The 23,649-nt window shown below is 42.4% G+C and overlaps 1 protein-coding gene across 4 annotated transcripts in view; it reads left to right on the top strand.

The window, feature by feature from the left end:
* Positions 1 to 11,541: 11,541 nt before the first annotated feature.
* Positions 11,542 to 23,649, top strand: part of LOC147333744 (butyrophilin-like protein 2) — a 189,197-nt gene continuing 177,089 nt past the window's right edge. Inside the window, exons 1-5 of one of the 4 annotated variants that reach the window (XM_086268380.1) lie at positions 11,542 to 11,950; positions 14,690 to 15,022; positions 15,115 to 15,213; positions 15,936 to 16,262; positions 17,876 to 18,205. In XM_086268380.1, the coding sequence (XP_086124506.1) occupies positions 11,542 to 11,950; positions 14,690 to 15,022; positions 15,115 to 15,213; positions 15,936 to 16,262; positions 17,876 to 18,205 (1,498 nt within the window). Of the gene's footprint in view, positions 11,951 to 14,689; positions 15,023 to 15,114; positions 15,220 to 15,935; positions 16,263 to 17,803; positions 17,823 to 17,875; positions 18,206 to 23,649 lie in introns of all 4 variants that reach the window. The other 3 variants (XM_086268364.1, XM_086268372.1, XM_086268389.1) reach the window with 3 other exon arrangements.

Genomic DNA, 23,649 nt, shown 5'->3' on the forward strand with positions numbered 1-23,649 from the left:
GTGTCCTGAGAGCTGACTGTGTCAACCAGCTTGTATTCCTGCACAAAAATCTGGAAATTGAAAAATAAGCACTGGGAAAACACTATAACATGTAAAATCTCAGATTTGAGGATTATGGCTGACTTTTAAAAGAAGGAGGCGTTGCTGTCTTTGCAAGCCATGCATGGCACTACTAAAGGTGAGGATTTGTTGTTGTGGCATTGAACAAGTTTAAACTGCCATTTAAAAACTTGAGCGGGCTCCACACTGATGGAGCACCCACAATGGTTGGCACGCAGAAAGGATTGTCTGCATTAACCAAAAAAGAAATGACCTGTCTGAGTCTGGATGCAAGTAATTTAGTTTTATGCCACTCATACATCAAGAGAGTCTGTGTGCACATTCCCTGAAGCTTAACACTGATGAAAACCGTTGTGTCTACCACAAACTTCATCACAGGCAGAGGGCTGAATAACCATCAGTTCAAGGAGCTACTCAGTGAGCTGAGTACAACGATCTGGTTTATCAATGCAAAGCCTGGCAGAAAAAAAAAAAGTTCTGCTGTTTTATTCCCAGCTTCACAGAATGTGCAGTCATTTGAGTTTTTAAGCTTTAATCTCAGCAATTACTTCCATATGGATACATTATTCTTATATGATTTGCTTAGCCTTTGGTGGAGCAGGGAATTGTAAATAATCACATCTTATTTTTTTTTACAATCCTGAGAGAAGAATCTTTGAACAGTATAACTTCTCTTTAAGGAGGAAGCAATATTCTTTGGTAATTAAGAATTTATTATTCCACTTGTTATCAGAGATGAGGTAATTATGACTAAAGAGTGGCTATAATCCAGGTATAGCTACTGAATAAAGTAAAGATTCTTTAATTGCAATGATGAGAATTTTCAAATTTATAACACAGGTGAATATAATAGGAGGCTGAGGAGTAGTAGACGGTATTTTCAGAATATAGTGATGTCTGGTTTTTCTGATTAATCTTTGATTAATTTATCTGCGATGTCCAAAGAATGCGATCAAGGAGTGAAAGACGTTCATTTCAGAGAAGAGAATTCTTCTAAATACAGATACTGTAGGTTCAACATAGTTTTATCCAGAGGCAGGAAGTAACGAAGTACAAATACTCTGTTACTGTACCTAAGTACAATTTTCAGGTATGTGTACTTGAGTAGTTTTTTTTCTGACTGCTTTTTACTTTTACTCTCTACATTATTAAACAAATATCTGCATTTTTCTACTCCTTGCATTTTCAAAACAGGCTTGTTACGTTTGGTTTTTAGGGGAGTAATTATTTCGTCACTGCAAGCCTCCAAACATGAAACCGATTTGAGCCTAAACAGAAACACATGAAAGGAAACCCTGTTCATTTATTAATCAGAGGATGTAACTTAGAGAGATGACGTGTGCAAAATTCAGGTGTTAAAAGTGGGCCTGTCTTTTTTTGTTTTTGTTTTTTTTTTGGGGGGGGGGGGGGGGGTTGCCACAACACCTGAACGACTGCAGATATCCATAAGCTGTGATTGTGGTACTTTAGCATCTAGCTAGCCCTACCAGGGTTCTACAGTGCAACCAATTTGGTCACATATGGGACCTAATTTCTCAATGGTGTTACTCAATTGTGTTAAAAAAATCCTGGGTCACACTGGGGCGACCAGCCGTTCAGTACAAAAAAAGTCTCTGCAATTCTGCAAGTGTCAGTTTGGTCAACAACGGACAATCTTTAGGGGTGTCCAAATTCATAGGCTGCATCCTTCGGAGGACCCGGCCTTTGCGGTCTACCTGGGCTGGGTCCTCAGGAGGCCGGGTAGGCCGGAAGTCAGTGGCTGTGAAATAGGATGGTCTAGCCCAGCGGTCCCCAACCTTTTTTGCGCCACGGACCGGTTTATGCCCGACAATATTTTCACGGACCGGCCTTTAGGGTGTCGCGGATAAATACAACAAAATAAAACTAGTACCGGTACCGAAAAAATGAAGATTTATTCATAACACACGTGAAAAGACCCAGGAAAATCGAGTTAACGATAAAAACGATAACAAAATAACGCTGAAAACCCTGAAAACTATACATTTCACACCTGAGCCTCAACTCGCACGGCCCGGTACCAAACGACTCACGGACCGGTACCGGTCCGAGGCCCAGGGGTTGGGGACCGCTGGTCTAGCCTTCAGATTTGCGTCACCAGCTGTCTCGGTGGAGTTTAATAAACTCGGCCGTCTGCTCCTTGCTATCCAAAATATAACAGGACATTGGAGCATAGATAGCACAGACGTTAAGGCTGCGAGGCCTGATTGCGGGTGCCGCTCAGGTGCGTCCCCTAAGCGGCACTGCAGACGACGCCCCGCCACACACATTAACCAGGTAAAATACATATTTAGTAGGGGTGCAACAATACTCGTATCGATATTGAACCGTTCGATACAGTGGTTTCGGTTTGGTACGCATATGTATCAAACAATACAAATTTTTTTTATTTATTTGATCAACTTTTCTTCTGACGATGCTTTCTCTGTTGAGCGCTAAGTGAATCTGCGTTCGACTACTCTGCCTAGGCTGCACTGTCGAGTGCAGATCCAGTGAGCGCAGCGCAAGCTAGCAAGACAGAAATTAAACTCGTTGCAACATGGCAAATTGAACCTCCCCCACCCTCATTCAGATCTGGCGTTTGGAACTATCTTGGTGTTCATGTGAGCATGACCCTGATAGTAAGCGCGTCATAGACAAAAGTAAACCAGTATGTCGGATGTGCCACGCAATGCTCAATTGGTGGGAACTAGTGCGTTAGCGCAGTTAGCTTGTTAACGTGTTGACGCCGTCCAGCCCCACACGCGGGGCGATCCGCGGTAACTCGTTAACGGAGATTTGCCACATTATGGCGTTAATGCCATTTTAACGAGATTAACGCTGACAGCACTAGTGGGAACACAACGAATATAACTGCACATTTACGCCGACGTCATCCTAGTGCAAAAACAAGTGGAACCAGACTAAAACAACAAGCACGCATGCTACAAACTTTACCCGAGTCATTTAGACAGCCGTTAGCACAGGATTCTCCTTATGGGGACCTGATATGTTTAATATGCTGCTGAGAATATAGCCCAGAAGAAGCGTATAGTATAGCTTTTATTTTGGAAAGAGCCATTTCTCTGTAATAAACTCTCTTTTCCAAAGATGAGTGATTTCTCGATCTGATAGATTTTTTTTATTATTATTTTGTTATTTCAGCAACATTAAATTTAAAAACTGTATCTATTTTTCATTTTTAGCAGCATAGTGCCTTTTTTCCAATTATTTTTTAAAAGTCAAGTCAAGGATCCAAAAGCCCAAAGGCGATATGAGTGTGGCGGCTCACAACAGTTTTTGTTTGCTACATGGATCATTTTAGTTCAGCTGGGTGTCTTTCCTTTTGTTATATTTCTTTAGGAGTTCAAAATGTGTTAATTACATAAATAACATGTAATTTTCTCTGTAGCACTTCATGGATTTCATAAGCAACACACCTTAGTTGTTCACACAAAGCATAAAGGTAAAAAACACTACATACAATGTTATCTTCATTTTAGATGTCAAAAAGTATTTGTGGCTCCCAGTGTTTTCTTTTGCGTGGTTGGTCCAAATGGCTCTTTGGGTCTTAAAGGTTGCAGACCCCTGGTCTAGTGTCTTAGTTTGGCTTTCTTGTATTCTCTTTAGTTTTCTGAGTATTTAGTTAGCCGCCCTCTGTGTCTCCCTGTTATTGTTCTGTGTTTCTTAGTTGCTCTGTCTCCCCTAGTCAAGTCTGCGTCTATGTTACATTTCCTGTTTTACTTTGAAGGTCTGTATCCTACGTGAATGTATTGAGTTTCGCTTCCCTTGGGTCTCGTTATGTCCGATTTCTCCCAGCTGTGCTCCCCTTCTGTGTCTCATTCAGCCGAAACATGACACAGAGCTTCCCTCGGGTCCTCTTAATTGTTGTGACGCGTGTTCGAAACGCAGAGAGGTGCGCTCGATTTGCCATACGGAGCAGCGCGAGTAAAGCACGAGGGAGGTGCTAATAATCAGCTCAGTCATTTTTAATGATTGTTGAAAGCCCAGATCGTAATTTAGATAGCCAGATAACACACATAAATTAGTTAAACTGCAGCAATGTCTTAAAGACATAAAGACCTGGATGGCCGCTAACTTTCTGCTTCTTAATTCAGATAAAACTGAGGTTATTGTACTCGGCCCTGAAAACCTTAGAAATATGGTATCTAAGCAGATTCTTACTCTGGATGGCATTACCTTGGCCTCCAGTAACACTGTGAGGAACCTTGGAGTGATTTTTGACCAGGACATGTCCTTCAATGCACATATTAAACAAATATGTAAGACTGCTTTCTTCCATTTGCGCTACATCTCTAAAATAAGAAATATCCTGTCTCAGAGTGACGCTGAAAAACTAGTTCATGCATTTATTACTTCCAGGCTGGACTACTGTAATTCATTATTATCAGGATGTCCTAAAAACTCGCTGAAAAGCCTTCAGCTAATCCAAAATGCTGCAGCAAGAGTCCTGACAGGGACTAGAAAGAGAGAGCATATTTCTCCTGTTTTGGCTTCCCTTCATTGGCTTCCTGTTAAATCCAGAATTGAATTCAAATTCCTGCTCCTCACATACAAGGTCTTAAATAATCAGGCCCCATCTTATCTTAATGACCTTGTAGTACCATATCACCCTATTAGAGCACTTCGCACTCGCTCTGCAGGCCTACTTGTTGTTCCTAGAGTATTTAAAAGTAGAATGGGAGGCAGAGCCTTCAGTTTTCAGGCCCCTCTTCTGTGGAACCAGCTTCCAGTTTGGATTCGGGAGACAGACACTATCTCTACTTTTAAGATTAGGCTTAAAACTTTCCTTTTTGCTAAAGCATATAGTTAGGGCTGGACCAGGTGACCCTGAATCCTCCCTTAGTTATGCTGCAATAGACGTAGGCTGCCGGGGATTCCCATGATGCATTGAGTTTTTCCTTTCCGGTCACCTTTCTCACTCACTATGTGTTAATAGACCTCTCTGCATTGAATCATATCTGTTATTAACCTCTGTCTCTCTTCCACAGCATGTCTTTATCCTGTTTTCCTTCTCTCACCCCAACCGGTCACAGCAGATGGTCGCGCTTCCATGAGCCTGGTCCTCCATGAGCTCCGGCAGAACCAGGCTCAGGGAGGGGCGGCGATCTGCTGCGACCGGTTGTACAGGTCCAACTTAGTGAAAAGGGTGACCCCCTGAAAGAGTTCAAAAGGCAGATTTTAGCAAAGGCAGCGGGTACTTATTTCTCAAAGTGATCTTATTAAGATTTGTTCCACAGTCATAAGGTCTGTGTGGGGACAGCGATGACGTGCAGTCTTTACTAAACACCCCCCGGAGATCATCATAGATGGGAGGGATGGAGGAAAGATTACAAGAATCAGGGACGGAGCCTGGATCTGAAGAACTGATAGGTGGTGTAGCGGCATTTAAGCAGGTCATGTGATACCCCTTCCCCCACCCCAAAACCTTAGCTGTCTTCCAATCTAGTGTGGGATTATGTTGTTGCAACCAGGGAAATCCTAATATCAATGGCGTGAGCGGAGCTTTAAACACAACCAAGTGTGAGGTCTCAGAATGATTGCCGGAGAGAGTTAAAGAAATAGGCTCAGTGATATGGAGTTCATAGCGATATGGTATTTGCGGCCGCAATAAGCACACTCTCCAGCCTCCCAGCGGCGGTGTCACACCTCTGGAGTTAATTTTGAGCGTCCTTGTTCCATGGGCTCCTCGCGTTTCCCCGAATCCTCCGATTCGCGACGGACTCCGCTTCCAGATGCTCCTGGTTTGTGTTCCAGAGGGTGATGGGAGTCAAAGAGGAGGTACTGGTCCGTGTGTGTGGGCTTCCGGTAAACTTCGATGTTGAGGTTGCCATTCTCTTCAATGTGCACAGCGCAGTCCAGGAAAGGCAAACAGTTATCCTTTGTGTTTTCCCTGGTGAACTTGATGTTTTTATCCATGGCGTTAATGTGCGCAGTGAAGGATTCCACTTCTTGTGTCTTGATTTTGATCCACGTGTCGTCTACATATCTGTACTGGCTGGGTACTCTTCCTTTGAAAGAGCCAAGCGCCTTCCTTTCCACTTCCTCCACGTAAAGGTTGACTACAATAGGTGACACGGGGGAGCCCATGGCACAGCCATGTTTTTGTCTGTAGAAGCCTTCGTTGTATTGTATGTGGTGGTGAGGCAGAGGTCTAACAGTGTGCAAATCTGATCGGGTGTGAAGTTGGTCCTGTCTTCCAAGGAGCTGTCTTCTTGTAGTCGTTTTCTGACAGTCTCCACGGCCTCCGTGGTGGGTATGCAAGTGAAGAGAGAGACTACATCAAAGGACACCATGGTTTCATCTGGATCCAGGGTAAGCTTCTGGACCTTGTCAGTGAAGTGAAGTTTATGCTACTGACTGTGGGTCTGAGTGGGACAGCTTCCTTGTGGATTTTAGGAAGTCCGTAAATGCAGGGTATGGAATCCCCTGGGTAAAGGCGGTGATATGTGAGGCGGTCAATGATTTTGTCCTTTTCAAAGTCTTGAAGGCAAGCTATAACTTTCTTTTTGTAGCTGCCTGTGGGGTCTCGCTTTAAGTATAGATACCCCCCCCTCCCAAAATGGTTTGTTCCAGCTCCACTCTCCCCTACTCTGGCTCTAGCGCTGTTGCTGCCAGAGCACTGGTGGCCAGAGATGGGCAGTAACGGTAATCTGATTACTTTTTTCAAGTAACGAGTAAAGTAAGGGATTACTATTGCAACAACGGTAATTAGATTACCGTTACTTTCCCGTAGGAACACTGCGTTACTGCGTTACTAAAACCGTGATTTTTTGCGAGAATGTCTCACGACAGTGACGTAAGCGAGTGCGCCGTTAGAGACAACAGCTGTGTGCAGATCAACAATGGATCACATATCGATTGTGGGAGAGAGTATGAGCGTGCAGCGTTTAAAGCGTGGAAGTACTGACCTTACTTTGAGTTTGATTCCATAAAAAGTGACAAAAACATTAGTGTCCGTTGTGCGTGGGAAGAAAACTTCTTTTTACAGCGAAAAAAACCCCTAAACTTCCAAGCAAGCTCCGAGTAGCTACGACGTAATGGGAAACTCACAGAGAAACTCGCGGATTCTTCAACTGACCACGGCACACCTGCACCAGGGTAACCCTCCGCCTACCGCAGTCCTGCTTTACAGGTGAAAATAGAGCAACAGGACCGCTGAGTCTTTGACTTTATTTATTTTCTGCTGTGTTTTACTGGCATCTATTTGAAAGACTGAGTGTAAACACAACAAATATTTTATTTTATGTGCTGGAATGTGTAGAAAATAGGTTTAAATGTTAAACTAATTTATTCAAGTCAGAGAATGTTGCATATAATTAAATTTTTGCTTGATGCATAATGTTAAAAGATTAAAACTTATAAAACAAGTTAAAAAAGAGACTTTTCCATTTGATTACATTTTGTATGATGGATTATGTAGAAAAAGTAGAATTGGGCTGAAAGATCTATCGCTTTATCACCTCTTCATGTTGTAAATCGTGTTTTTAAAAAGTAACTAAGTAACTAAGTAATTAATTACTTTTGAAAATAAGTAATCAGTAAAGTAACGGGATTACTTTTTTGGGGAAGTAATCAGTAATTAGTTACTGATTACTTTTTTCAAGTAACTTGACCAACACTGCTGGTGGCTGAGACGCAGCTGAGTGGAGGTGTAAGTGCCTGACTTAAAACAGGACATATTAGCTGCATTTAACCTTCAGTTACTCTTTATATAGTTAGGTAGGAGTCACACCATGTTTCTTTTTAGCTGAAAAACATTACACCAGGTAACCTGGGTGTAAAAAAAACTTGTTTTCCGGTGATGTTTGCTACCCTACAATTCGTCCTACACTGCAGTAAAATCAGCAACATTTGACCGTCCTGTTGCTCCCATTGAAATGTATACAGCCTATTTAAAACCTAAAACTTAAAATTGTCCGTAGCCTGCTGTTGTTACCACCCTGTTTTAAATCGATACTAACTAGCTAACTGACCCAATGCCCATTAACCTTATAACTCCTGTTGTGTGTGTGTGTGTGTGTGTGTTTTGGGGCCACCCTGGGGCGCACACATGTCAGTGCACCCCAGGGTGGCTGTGGCTACAATGTAGCTTGCCAGCACCAGTGTGTGAATGGGTGGATGACTGCATGTGTAAAGCGCTTTGGGGTCCTTAGGGACTAGTAAAGCGCTATATAAATACAGGCCATTTACCATTTTTTTGTACAGACAGACAGCCAGGTTCATAATGGATATAAGGAAGTTGTTGTTTTTTTTTTAAAAAAAGGAGCCACGTTCAGGTAAAAGTGTAAAATCAAATGATCCGTCAATCAAGAATAAAGTTGGATCAGTGTTTCAATATTTATATCTTTTATTAGATGTTCATGTGGTTTGGTTATTTGCCTTTTGGTTGAAAGTACACTGAGAGAGGACTTTCTGTTAGTGATCTTAATAGTATTTTTTATATTAATTAAATTTATCATCTAATTGAATACAATCTATTTGTGTATGATTGTCAGTCAGTGACAAAGAGGGAGAAAGAAAGAAAGAGGGAACGTGAGGAGAAAGTACAAGGTCAGGAAGAACCAGGTAAGAAAACAGACAGGGAGCAGTGACAGGCACAACACAAACTGTTAAACTGACAAAGAGAAAAAACCTGATTTTACTCACAGTCTGGAAGTTGTGTCCTCCCTATATTAAAGCTGCTAAACAGAATCTGCAAAACAAACTGGGTTGAAACATTTTTGACCCTCTTTAACAACATTCCAACATAACATTATAGTTGATCAGGGAGATTAAAATTAATGATATATTTTTATGTGGTTCAGCCACAACTCTACTAAAACCTCAGCCAGTAATAGGGAGGCCAACTTTTGGACCGTCCAGTTGTCTGTATGACTGCTGCAGTACGTGCATCACATTTTCACACTATCAGAGCCAAACAGCCCTGGTGGAGTGAGGAGCTGTAACGAGAAGCAGATGCTCTGTTTATATTCTACAAATGTTTTAAGGTTGTTTCAAAGATTCTGTACTGCAGCTTTAAATGTTTTCCAAAAGCACACACACACTTATCAGTGTTTCTCAAACCTTTTACAGTGTGGACCACCTGATAAAAATGTCAAGCTCTCCCAAGCACCACTATGAAAGCATGAAACCATAAATCTCACAACACAAAATTAGTATTATTAAATTAGTAAAATTAGTGTCTGCAGTAAAGATTTTTATTTGTAATAATTGATTCTGTTTTGGGAGTGTTTTTTTATGTATCTGTATTATATTATACAGACACATTAAAAGTGAATCTCTGTCCAAAAAATGCCCTCAGTTTACTTTTTACTCACTGTGAGCATCATTCATTATTCTCCTCCAGTAATTAAGGTTAGGATATGTATTTTTTATTCCAATCCATTCTTCTTTAGCAGCATTTAAATAACCTTTATCAGATTTGATGGTTTTGTTACAGACTTTAAAAAAAGTGTTTTGCTTTTCTTTCACAAATGTGGGATTAAATTGTTAAAATGTACAAAACAGTGATGTCATGTTTTGAGACGAGGACCCAGGCACAGAGAGACTTGATGAATTTAAGATTCTTATGATTTATCTTGCCTGGCTGGGCAGCTCTCTGGGTGCTCAGCACCCCCAAAGCTCTAATTCTAGAATCGCCATCCACAATACGAGGTTAGTCATTAATATACTGAACATGGGAATAGAGGTAATGGTGCAGAAGTGGAGGAAGCAAGAAGAATGAGTTGAGTAAAGTTTGACTTATCTGACTGTTTTGTTTTGCTTAATGCACCTTATAATCCAGTCCGCCTTATGTAGGAAAACAGACCCCTTCATCGACAGTTTGCCTTATAATCCAACAAATACAGTATTTTTTAACAGTAGCATTTGTACTTCTACTTAACTACAGAATGTGTGTACTTTTGCCACCTATAGTTTTACCAAAATATGCTCAAAATTAAACTGTTTTCCATCTTTGGAGATCAGGATCCTGGGTATTTATGTGCATTTCTTGATCCCTTTTCTCCTGCCTGTCTCTTTGAACTATCTTAAGCCGTGAGTACTGATATTTCCATGTGCCTTTTTTTTTATTGTGTGTTTACAAATGAAGTGGCCATTTGGTTTTAGGCCACAGCACATGTGTCTGTCATGATCCAAGCAGGCAACCAGGGTTTTATTTTCAGACCATTAGAGACTGTTGTAATTAAGGTGTGCATGGGTGAGAGTGAGTGTGGGCCCACCATAGTGTTTAATTATCTAGTTTTATTTGGTATTAGAAATTGTAGTGAATGAACAGTAATGAATACCACTTCATCAGTGGTACATATTAAAATAACACTAAACCCAATTGAATTAACTTATTTCCTTTATTTTGTCCTGAAATAAAGTCAAACTGATGCATTTCAGATGAAATCCTTGTCTTGTGGTTTATGTACATAGTTCATATTTTGGGTTCTGAGCAGGTAATATCATGAGTAACCTAAACTGTAGAGACCCAGGCCCCGCTCACAATTACATGAGATGGCTGTGACACTTTTTATTTGGAGAACTGGAACCGCTTTAATTATGGTTGCAATACAGATATGACCGGGTCACGTCTCTCAGTGAAGAATTATCCTGAGCAAAACAGGATTTTTGGAGCACACAAAGAGACTGGACAGTGTGGAGTCACCTGACAGCACACACAGTACTCTGCTTTAAAGGGAACAGTACATACTGGGGAAGCATTAACAGAATTAAAACACTAAAATAAAATAACTGACAGACCTTTCTGCTCCTGGTGGGATAGTTTTGCAGTTGCAGCCTTTTAGCCTTCGCCTCTTAGTAAATCTGTCTCTGAATAAGAGAATATTTCAGAAGAACAGTGCTCATCCCTCCTCACAGAAACAATGCTGAGCAGCAGTGAAGCTGATCTGGAGGCTCACAGAATCCCAACACCTTACTGAGACGCTTCATTCTGGGTTTTAAGTTCATTTATCACCAGTCCGTGTTTTCTCTTTTAAATGGTTTGTGTTAGCTGCAGTTTTTTGTTTTTGTGATGAAAAACATGTTGGCTGTGTTCATGTGACTCATTCTGCCAGTTGGTGGTTTAGTTTGGTCTGTCTCAGAGAGATGGATCATGAGAGTACGTTCAGTTCAAAGGGAGGTTTCAGTACAGCTCATCGTGATGGCAGACTGTCACAGTGAACTCTTCAGAGGGAGCAGAAAACCTTCAGGTCCTCCAAAACATTTAACAAAGATGAAGATACAGCAGAGTTTAAAGGAAGTGCTTAGAAAATAAAGAAAAGACCAGGAAGAGTCACATTTTCCAACATTTTCTGTAAACTCAGTAAAATGCACCAAACTGAGGCTGGTGCATGAACACAGACACACTCAGTTTAATCTGTCAGGTGTTCACAGATTAAATGTTCAGATTTAATAAATAAATGCATTCAATTTGAGTGTCTGACTGTAAAACTGGTCTCTGTGTCCTGCTGATAAATGTGGGCTCTGAGACAAACCCACTGCATGCAGATAATTTGTGTTTATGTGTCCTCAGTTTCCCAGCATGCCCTGGCTGTGGTGGTGGAGGTGAATGAGGGGGAAAGATCTGTCCTGCTTCCCTGTCAGTACTCAGGTTTTATACCTGAAGATGATCCCACAGTGATGTGGACTCGCTCTGATCTTGATCCCAAATCTGTCCATCTACGACGAGAAGGAGGAGACGATCTTACAGGGCAAAACCAGCGTTACAGCGGGCGCACATCAATGAGGTCTGATGCTCTGGACACTGGAGACTTCAGCCTCACTCTGAGAAAACCAACAAAGACTGACAGTGGCAGCTACACCTGCTCCATCAGCGATGAGAGAGAAGAACTGCGACTGAGAGATATACAGCTGCAGGTCAAAGGTCAGTCAGAACTCTGGGTGGGTTAGAGACTCCACATGGAGCCTGTTATCTATGTGACATCTCAGAGTAAGAGGTCAAACTGAAGTTTTGTAAATTGTTGTGACTAACCTGAAAAACCAGCAGCAACATGTAGCTCAGAGCTAACCTCAGTGCAAACAGGATGTCTCTGCTACAACAGCTGCAGTCTTTACTGCATGTGCAGGGTTACACTCGCAACATTTACACACTGTACACAGTGGAGAGCATGAGCTCTCTAAGCCTCACTGCAGCTCACAGAGCAGCAGGAAGTGTCCTGATGTTGTACAGACTCAGACTGGAGGAGCTGCTATGAAACGCAGACAGAGCAGAGACGGGTCATCATGTTTCATCCAGCTGGTCCTGATGTCACTGAGACTCTCAGGTTAATAACTGCTGTTAGGATATGTAGTGTAAATCATAGCGGGGTTCAGGTAACAGCGAGGGGACTGCAGAGTTAATGGCATAAAACTGTAGGACTGATGTTTATATTTTGATATTGTTCTGCTTAAGTTTTTATCTGTTACATTTATCAACCATCATCTCAGACAGCTGCTGCCTGACGGAAACACTTGAAATAGTTTCGATAGACTTTCCTGTAAGTTCATTATACACAAACAAAGCATTTACTCATTTGAGAGAGATTTGTAAAAAACTAAATAGAAAGCATCTTTTTCAGTGGACTGGCTGTCCCAGAGAAAGATCCAGTGAATATTTTATGAAACCATTCAAGAGTAAAAGCAAAAGATCCCAGACACCCTCTCTACTTCTAAGGTTAGACTCCAAACTTTACTTTTTTGATAGAGATTATAGTTTTTACGCTTATAGGGCTATAGATAGAAACAATATGAATCTGGCCAACGGTAGAGATTTTGACTATAGCTCAATGGCAACTAAAGAGTCAAGTATAAGTCAATTAAGTACCGTATCTACATTTCTTTCATGTATGCTGTACAATAGAGGCTGAACCGTTTGAAGTCCGGCATCACTTGTGTCACTGCTCTGACTGCTGGTGGTTGAGACAGACAGTGTATCTGTTAGACTTGGAGAGGAGGACTCTTCCACATGTTGCTTCAGGACAGTCAAATCTGAGGGTGACAAATAAAAATATTACAATATAAGGTATCTACAATCAAAAACACAACACAACAAAGATGCCATTTATGCACACAGGGCCAGTAAACTGCACGCTTTGATTAAAGTATACTTTCTCCCAGGAGAACAGATGGTTATCTTGTATTTTATTATGGTAATATACAATTTACATACCACAAGGTGTGAGTGTCACATAGTGTGTTAGGTGTGAGCAGTCGCGCAGCTTCTTGGATGATTGTGTTTCCAGGATGTCTGAAATGCATGTGATAAATCCAACTTACTGTTGTTACCACAGGATATTAGACAAATTAAAAATGTTTATTTAAGAGTAACTGTACAAATCAAATCCTTCAAAATCTATCAGAGCATATTTACTTACCTTCAGCTGTATAGATGACAAAACACACCTCTTTGCCTGCTGCAAGTTCAGGAAAGACATCCTCATCCACCTCTATACCCTGCTCATCCGTGACTTTCAGTGCTGCATTTTCTGGTATGAGAAACTTCTGCTGCACTGAAGTAAAATCATCACTCGGTTACTAACAACATTATCATTTCCTCTTTAATGACTTAGTACAAACCATAACTTACCTGCTCTCACAAAATCTGTGAAGCTGACTTCTTCCAATTTTGCATATTTCTTTGTCTCTCTGTGTTTTACTTTTATCAACATCTTGGCCACCCACGAAAAAAAATACCTTTACTAATGTGAAACACAACACAAGAAGAAGAGGTTGTATATGGTAACTTTATGTAAACTGTGTATAACTTAATCAATAAACACTTTCTTACATTGAGCTAGCCTGTCCACACTAAATATTGCTTAAAATCTATTTAGCTAGGCTGGTTTAGCAGACTATGTGACCGCATGTTTGCTGTGTCCTTGTCTTTACAGTTCTGGAGACAGGGTTGTGTACATATCTCAGTGTGCAGCAGGACTAACTAACTGATGTTAATGGTACCTCAACATCTCATCAGTGCAGGCTGCACCTCTCGTTGGTTAAATACGGCCATTACCATGAGTCTAAACAGAATATTACTGTAGTTAGCTAACATTAAATTAAACGTTAGTGTTAAAATTAAGAAATAGAAATAAACGTTTTCATTGACAACATGAAATGTGTATCTTAAAATACAGTAAGATAAGTTAGTTAGCTAACTTTTGACTAGCTTTAGCCTAGCTGCTATCTCCAAATCAGCACAACATACAGAAAACACATGTAGTGCTAGTTGGTTAACTTTATATTTTACTTGTGCATCCATGTAACTGAATATATATATATAAATAACATCACTACACTCTCAGAAAATCCCAAAGTAAATAAAGTATTTTTACCTCCTACATGTCGGAGTCCAAGAAAGAAACACAGATAGGCGCGGTAACAGTCGACAGACAAACAACACCAGCAATGTGTTGAATTAGACTCCTTAGCACCCAGTGAATGAACACCTAAATATTACACCGCTTTAGAGTACTCCCCAACACTGACTGTAGTATAAGGTGAAAAATAAACTCCAGGATATTTAACTCCAGAGATTTGCTGTGTAGATACTCAGCTGTGCTTCAGTTACCATCAGTGTGACTGCTGCTGCTTCTACACCTGATACTGTGGTTTATTGTCCTCTCAGACCACCAGGTGGAGGTGGAGGTGGAGGAAGGCTCAGAGTCTGTCATTCTGCCTTGCAAAACTACAGCTGACCTGCCTCAGGACACCAGAGTGGAGTGGACTCACTCTGACCCTGAACTGATGGTGGTTCATGTGTATCCAAACAAAAGTAACCACCTGGATGACCAGGACAGTTTTTACAGAGACCGAACAAAGATGAACGAAGACCTGCTGAGAACTGGAGACCTCAGTCTGACCCTGAAATACCCCACAGAGAGAGACAGTGGAGGATACATCTGCACCATCTACAGGGACAAAGACATCCTGAGACACAAAGTAGTGCTGCAGGTCAAAGGTCAGAGATGTAGAAAAACACCAGGTGTTAGTGGAGGAAATTGAGGTCAATGTTCAGCAGTCATGTTGATATTGTTTTATGTTTCTCCACAGAACCATTTCCATCCTGGGCCACAGCTCTCCTGGTTCTCCTGGTTCTTCTTGTGGTTTCTGGAGGACTTTTATTTCATTTCCGGCACTATTTCATGTCAGGTGAGTGTCTCCTCCTACACTACCCATAATGCCGATGGTCAGCAGGTGTCCTCTGGTGGCTCCTTGACTGCGGCTCACACAAACTTGTTCCAGAAGCTGAAAGAGTTGAGAGTTACAAACAGCTGATACAGAGAGCTGAAGAGAAACTTCCAGGTTTGTTCCAGAAGTCAGAAAACCTCCTTCAGACTCAGTCATTGATCAGTGAAACAGCTCCACAACATGACTTTACTAAACAGTGTGTGTGCTTCACTGCATTGATCTGACACAGAGGCTGCATGTGTACTTTATTTATGCACGTAAAAGTCTCACTGGGATTAAAATCTCTTTTACAAGAGAGACCAGCGGAGGGCAGCAGAAGTTACAATGAAAACAACCAATACAACTGAAAAGAAACGTGAATAATATATAATAACTTTACATTATGTTGTAGAAAACCAAGTATAATGTCAGCAGAAATGGTGACCTTTCTGTGGAAGTCCACGCCAAAGTTTTCTATGTGAAGAAAACTCCTCATTTACATAAACAAACTGGAATCTATCAGATGTGATTCAAACCACTGCAGTAAATTTCCTTTAATAACTCTGGTGTGTTTGCAGTAAACTGTTGTGGTCTACACTGAGGTCTAACAGGACAAGCACAGAAATAAGTCCTCTGTAACAGGTCATAAGGAGAACATTAGTAACCTTCACTACAGCTCATGTTGTGCTTTGTTGTCCTCTCAGTCCCCTGGGTGGGGGTGGATTCAGGGGTGGAGTCTGTCCAGCTGACCTTAAAAACCACAGTTTGGCTGCCTAAAGATGCTAAAGTGGAGTGGAAGGATGCAAACAACAGGAAGGTCCACGTGTATGAGAATGGCTCTGACCAGCCTGAAGAACAGGACGATAAATACAAGAACCGAACAAAGATGAAGAGAAACTTACTGGAACCTGGAGACCTCAGTCTGACCCTGAAATACCCCACAGATGGAGACAACTCCACCTACACCTGCACCGCCTACAGCAGGGAGGGAAACATCCTGCTGAGGAAACAAGTGGAGCTGAAAGTCAGAGGTCAGTGCTGTAGATACAGGTCAAAGGTCAGAGGTCAGACTCATGATGGTGGTTCAGTCTCAGTGGCTCCATCCAATAATGTTACAGTGTTAGCATGTCTGATGTTTGTGGCTGTTTTGGTTTTTATTTGATTTCCAGCCAAATGTAAAAGCTTCAGCAGATGAACTGTAGGAGCAAAGTTCATGTGTGAGACTTCATCTGAAAGGTCACATCTTCTAGTTTCTGAACATGTGTTTGTTTAGCATGTGGCTAAAACACAGGCTAAGCTAAGTCAGCTCAAATCTCAGTAACAACCTTCTTTGGTCCTCATCTATAATCAGTCATATCTGAGTCACAATAACTAGAAGATGATTTCTAGCAGAAGTGTGAACATCTCCACATCCTTTCTCCATGTTATCATCCAAAGCTGTGTGAAGTTTCAGAGCTCTGCAGCTAACAGAGACTTTCAGTTTGCTGCTCTCTTCCTCTGACAGCTCCATTCTTAGGGAGCGTTAGTTCTGTTTCACTTTATTCCACTTATTCAGTCTGATGTTCTCTGATCTGTTTCTCTTGTTTAGTGTCTTAAATGCTGCCAGTGCCTCTCTTTGCTTTAACCAACCTTTCTCTTCATTTCTGAGCTTTTTAAGGACTTTAACTGATGCATCAACCTTTGAAAATGGAAAGAAATCAGTCAGATTCATGGCTGCATCACAGTGTCACATGTAGTTCTCCACATCAGCTGGATTATATCTATAGCAGCAAACAGCAGCTGATGCACAAATCTTTGTCTGTGTTAATAAAGTTGGATCAGTTCAAACAGTTTGTTGCTCTGCTTGAAAGCAGCAGTTTTTCTAATGCACCACCTTCATGTTTCCTTCATATTTGAATCCCCCTGTAGATGCTGACAGGTAACCATGTCACACAGAGCTCAAGCCTTTGAATCCAGCTGTGACTGTTGATTTTCTATTGAATGGACTTTTTCAAATCCAGCTGTAGGCCTGTGTTTGTGAGCTCATTAACAGCTGTTTGTTTAGAGAGACGTGGTCCTCACAGGACAGCCACTACAAACATATGATTTTATAGAATATGATGCATTACTGCAGATTCAACACAATAGAAAGGATTTGAAATGAGCTCAGCCTTAAACATGTGCAGCAGTAATATTGATCCACAGACACTGATGGGAACATTTTTCTGCACAATAAGTACTTTGACTTTTCATACTTTATGTACAATTTGCCAGTACTGCAGTTTAGTGTGTAGTGAGGTGTTTTCATGGTGTTTTCTTGGTGCTTTTACTAAAGGAAGGCTTCTATCAAATTCTTCCACATGTTGTCAAACTGAGCTGTGTGATGAAGTGAGTGTGACAGAAACACTCAGACTGTGTTTCTCTGCTTCATCAAGTCAAATCTGGTCCTCAGAGACTGAATAAAGTCCTGTCCCACTAACAGCAGCTCCAACAGTCTGTTCACTGCTTTCTTCCTGTCAGTCTTCATCTTTCTGCTGCGTCTCCTCTTCACACTGACCACTTTCTATCTAACAGTGAGCTCCCAGTGAAGCAGCAGCATTCAGCCTGTTAGAGTCAACACAAATGTCTCCATCCAAGCTCATGTTGTGCTTTGTTGTCCTCTCAGTCCCCCAGGTGGAGGTGGATTCAGGGGTGGAGTCTGTCCAGCTGCCCTTCAACACCACACTTCACCTGCCTGAAGATGTTAAAGTGGAGTGGATGGAGAACAGATACAGCAGGAAGGTCCACGTGTATGAGAACGGCTCTGACCAGCCTCACAAACAGCACCAGGATTACAGAGACCGAACGAAGATGAATGAAGACCTGCTGAAAACTGGAGACCTCAGTCTGACCCTGAAACACCCCACAGATGGAGACAACTGGACCTACACCTGCACCGTCTACAGCAGGGAGGGAAACATCCTGCTGAAGAAACGAGTGGAGCTGAAAGTCAGAGGTCAGTGCTGTAGACACAGGGCAAAGGTCAGAGGTCATGCAGGAGTTTATTCTCTAAAGGCTTTTAGTTTGAATCTATTTTCAGTTCATTCAAATAAAATAAATTCTTTGATGTTTTGATCTAAAAGCCAAAAATGTCAGGCGGAGCAACTGTGTGTTTAAATGAACTAAGAAGAGCATTAAAATTATCCTACCTTCAAAATAAAAGCCTCTGGCATGATGTGAGTTTGGATCAAATCAATAGTTTTGTTAGTTTAGTCCAAATCAGTGTAAATGTATAAATATCAATAGTTTTAAAGCTGCTGAGATCATTCAAACACTTTGATCCAGTCATTTGGATGTTGTCACATGTCAGGGTGGAGCAGCCATAAATACGAGGCTTTTATTGTGAAAATGCTGAGTGTGATGATCCAGAGGAGCCCATGGGGTGTTTGTGGCTGGATGCAAAGGTTTGTAGCTCTCCTTGTAAAGAGAAACAGCTTGAAGCTACAGAGGAGCGTCTGCAGAAGAAGACAGGGGAAAGAGGAAGAAGCTGAGGCCGCTGGAGAAAAGACAGGAAAAGGAAATCAGCTTCATTTGTTGGAGGCCGTTTGTTCATCACACTGAAATATTCCCACTTTAGAGACAGGAAACAAAGTGAAGTGTGGATTGATGTTTGTCTCCATGATTTGGGCCCTGGAGTCATTTCTTCATCTCCCACTTTAAGACATATTAATGTCAGCCTCACACGTCCCACAGTGGACACATTTCTATTTCTAGATGATATTTGGAGGATGGTCATGTGTTTCTCTGCTGTCACAGCTCTTTGTGATATTTGAGCGCAGCTGTAATGTTTGTGTGGTTAAAGCCACCAGACTCCACTGACAAAAACTCTCATTTTAGCCGGAGAACACGGGGCTGCTGTGGGACTTTGTGTTTGCAAAGGTTTCTATTGGAGGCATGTTTGCCTTTATTATATAGGTGCAGAGAGTAGACAGGAAAGTGGGGAGAGAGTGAGGGACACACAGGCACCTGTAGTAAGCCCCGCCTTCAGCCCACCTGCTCAGCCAGGTGAGCTATAGCGCTGCTCTAACATGTTGGTGTGATTGAGAGTGAATGAAAGTGAGTGATGGAGGCAGCAGGAAACTAACAGGCTGTTTGTTCTGAGAGGTCACATGACTGTTGTTCTCAGCAGAGTCTGATGATTTGATGAGACCATGAGAGCGGCTTCAGTTCCTCATCAGAAAGAGTCTGACAGAAGCTCCTCCCTCTGTACCCCAGTAGACTTCTATTAGACTGCTCCAGATTCCTGAGAGTTCACACAGAAAACTTTACAAACAGCCAAAGAAAAACTATTGAAAAGCTTCAAGATCACAAAGAGCTCTTTCACAGCACATATGAGCCATTAAGAAGTGCACATTTGTGTTTCCCACAGTCCATCATCCAATAATATCAAAGGACAAACTGTGAGGTAAAAAGCCTTCAGCTCTTTTTGAAGGAAGCAAAAAGACTTTGGTCCTGAGAGATGGTTCAAAACACAACTCAGACCTACCAAAGTATTATTTGTGCCAAACACATGAAGCCTTCAACTTTGTATGTGTCCAGTCAGTGTGGCAATAGAAGTCACTGTGAGGATTTTCAATGTGCTGTCAAAGAGCATCCAAACAATCAGGTGAGGATGAAGAGAATTAGTGTGGATGGACAGAAAATCCATATCCAGTGTGATTTAGGAGCAGCTCATATATAATGAGTGAAATGAAAGAAGAGCACAGACAGGAAGAACATGAGTGAGCAGACATTTTGGAGCTGCTGATCCACACAGGGCTGGATGGAAGGAGTGGGAGTCCATGATGGCTCAAAGTCTCTGATCTAACTGTTCCTGAGCCTCTCCCCCTGCCTCCTCTTTGGATCTTCTCCTCCTCTTCTTCCTTATCTGCCTCCTCCACCACTGCTCTCTCCTCCCTCATCTCCTCCTCAGCTGAACTGAAGTCAGGGCTGTAACATGAGGAAACGTGCAGAAATGACTGAGTCAGCATGTTGTTGAAGTGAGTTGAGTGATGGTGAGCAGATTAGATGTGCGAGCCTCCCTGTAGAGAAAAGCAGATCTTCTCCAGAGTTTCCCACCTCATGTTTTCCTGTGTCACAGCTGATTGTCACATCCTGGCTGTCACTAAATGAGTGGTCCAAAGGTGGAAGGAGGAGCACAGTTAGATTGTTCACCTCCTAACCTGTGAAATCAATCAGCTGAATGAAAAACACTGTGATCCTATGAGCTGCTATCAGGGCTGCTCCATTCTCAGGATTCTCATCTGGATGACTGAAGCAGATTATTGATGAAGTCAGCAAACAGCTTTCAAAATGGCTCTTTTTCCAGGGGAACTCCCTGAAATGTAAATCTCATTGGAATGAAGAAGAAGTCCAAAGGCGTGGTTAGGCCCAGACTTGTGGCTGTTTTCAATGTAAAGCCCATGTTGCAGGCAGCTGCTGCTCCTTACTGGCCCACAGCCTCCACTGATGGATGTGTCAGCTCACTTGTACTGTAGCCACGGGGAGAGCGATGGTGAAGCTGACAACCAGAGGTGTAGCGCTATTTGTTGAAGTAGCCCAGCTGTGCCATGGAAGCACAAGTTTCCAGAGATGATTGGACTGTGAGCAGAAATGATCCATGTTGGACTGAATTGAAGAACAGATCATAAAGTCCTCTGTGTGCCCAGCCCGTCTGTCTGAGCATCTTCATCAGTGTGCAGCTGATCTACAGCTAATGTGCTGATTGATGAGCAGCCTGTTCATGGTGATGATGAGAAACAGATTGGATTCAAAGCACAAATGAGTGAAAAAGGAGCAGCAGCCATGATAGAGCGAGTCCTCTGCTGACAGAAATAGTGGAGTGAAGGATTTGTGCAGCGTTTCTCTGTGAAAACAGCTGATTCAGATCAATGAGAGGAGGATGAAGGAGAAGCAGCATGTTTCTGATAGAAGCATCACTGCTGTGCTACAAACTGCTGGGACTGTGTGTGTGTGACGGCTCAGCTGGAGGCAGGATTGGTCCAGAGGAGAGCTGCTTTATTCCAGACTAACTCTTCTAGAAAGCTGACATCTGTGTGGAACAGCTGACCTGCACCATGTGGAAAAGAACAGCAACATGATTCAGCGTCAGATCCCGACACATCCACGGATTCATCCCGTTACAGGAACTGTGCCACACATGGCCTCTGTTTGTTCTGCATCGATGCTGCAGGGATTTCTTCAAGTCACTATAATATAGTGTCAGATGGACACATGAAGCTAACACGGCACATCTTTGTGAGTCTGCAGCATGTTGACACACATGTCAGTGTTGTACAGATCTGAGAGCAGCACAAACAAACTCCATCAAAGTGATTTGTGCTGTTGCAGAGCTGTGTGACTGCATTTGTCTTCATTATGGACACATTTCTACAAATGGGACTAAACATGTGACCCTCTGCACATCCATGGCTCAACAGTGCACCCATTGGCTGGATGCAGCTTGTATTGTGGCTCCTCCCCCTTAGCTTCAGGTCAGTTTAGCTGTGTTTCCTCCAAATCCCAGAATTCCTGAGGAGCAGGAATATGTGGGGCTGGGCTCTAAATACTCAGGGTGAGGACTGAGTGAAGAGCTACAGGACAAAGTTTCAGCGCTGCGCTCACAGCTTTGAGACGTCCAATCAGCAACTGGTCCTGATAACATCTCCCCTCTCATTCCACATACATGAAGACTGCTAGAAGCAGCTATCAGCCACATCAGGCTCACATCATGCTTGCTATTAAACATGCTGCAGTCTGCAGTAAACTCCCTGCCACAAAGCTTTGAGTCTCCTCCAAATGCACCTGTAACAAGGTGACCTGCAGAAATAACTGTGTCCACGGGCAGAGTCACCAACACTCTGCACCAGAGCTAAACCTGCTTTGGAGCTAAAAAGCTGCTGTCAGGGTTTCCTGCAGAGCTTCAAATGTGGAGACTGAAAGCTGTGGACAGTTTCTGTGGCTGGATTATTTCATATGTGTTTGTTTCACTTTCAAAGGAAAGTGTTGGAATAAATCAGGTGTGTGACGCACACTTTACTGCAGATTGTTCTCAATGTAACACAAAAAGCAATCAAAATGTGATTGATCCTGATGTGCTTGTTGCTTCTAGCAGTGTTGATGTATTTGCACAGAGAGGGGGAGATGTTATCAGAGTGTGTAAGTGATCAGATCTGATGCTGAATCATGTTCATGTACAGTCAGCTGATCCTCACAGTTCAGTTTGTAATCATGCAGCTCTCCTCTGATAAATCCTGAGCTCCACCTGAGTCTCAGTCCTCAGGACCTCACACAGTCCCAGCAGCTTCTATCAGCAGAGTTCTCCCTGATATCACAAACATATTGATCCTCCTTCAGCCTCCTCTCATTCATCTGTTTCCACAGAGAAACTCATCAGTGAAACCTGAGCTTACTGTGGATTATTCTGGTGGCTCCATCACTCTCTGCCTCACACGCCCTCATCTGCTGCTTTCCTCTGATTGGCTGCTCTGACAGAGTCATGATTGGCTGCATGTTTGTATAGAAAGCAGCACGTTGCTGGTAGATCAGCCATCAGCTCATGTTTGTGACTGCAGCATGGCACCAGTTTGCTCCTCGTGTTTCAGTCCCAGACTGACCTGCAGCTCTTTAGTAAATTCAGACAGCAGCTTTGTAACTGTTAGTAAATCTGACCATGAATATCATTATGACACCTCTGACCACTCATTCTGTCTTTATTGGCTTTCATACATGAAACACGCTTAAAGTCATCATTGAATCTAAACTGGATGAAAGCAGCTGTGAGTCACTGCAGCAGCTCTGTGCCAACAACCAACCAACACCTGGGTGGAGTCCCAGCTGAAGCTGAGAGATACTCAGAGACAGAAGCAGCTGTATGGAAGCGTTCTACAGGACGGCTGACACAAAGCTGATGTTACTGATGTCTCCTAGATAGATCTCATGGACCAAAGGCTCTCTGTGTCATCTCGGCTCCAGCTGAACTAAACTGAGAGTGAATTTGGGCTTTCAGGGAGGGGTGAAGGCAGAGCGCTGTAAAGGAAAGGGCTGTGATTGGTTCAGAACACGTCAATGAGAAGAAAGGAAAGCTTCAGAGCAACATGAATGAAACAAAGTGTTTTGATGACGACTGAAAGCCAAAACTGTCCCTGAAATCAGAATCCAGTTCATCTCCAGCCCCGTCAGCAGTTCCAGCTGCAGTGCTGTTACAATAATAGTCATCACTTCTAGTTTCACAGCAGCAAACTGGGAACATTCAGCGTCTCAAAGATTGACCTGTTAGCACCTGCAGACATTGTTGAGCTGGCTCTGCTGATCTTGTCTTCATTTCTCCACTATTTGGAGAAGCTTCAGCAGGATCCACAGTCAGAGTCAAAGTGGAGTTCTAGCATGGACGTGACGCTTCAAGAAGCTTCAGACAGACAG

This window comes from Aulonocara sp. 'chitande type north' Nkhata Bay, linkage group LG3 (assembly GCF_057382095.1).
Source record: "Aulonocara sp. 'chitande type north' Nkhata Bay isolate Kocher_YH1m ecotype deep benthic linkage group LG3, A_spYH_male_GT1.1, whole genome shotgun sequence".
Taxonomy (NCBI): domain Eukaryota; kingdom Metazoa; phylum Chordata; class Actinopteri; order Cichliformes; family Cichlidae; genus Aulonocara; species Aulonocara sp. 'chitande type north' Nkhata Bay.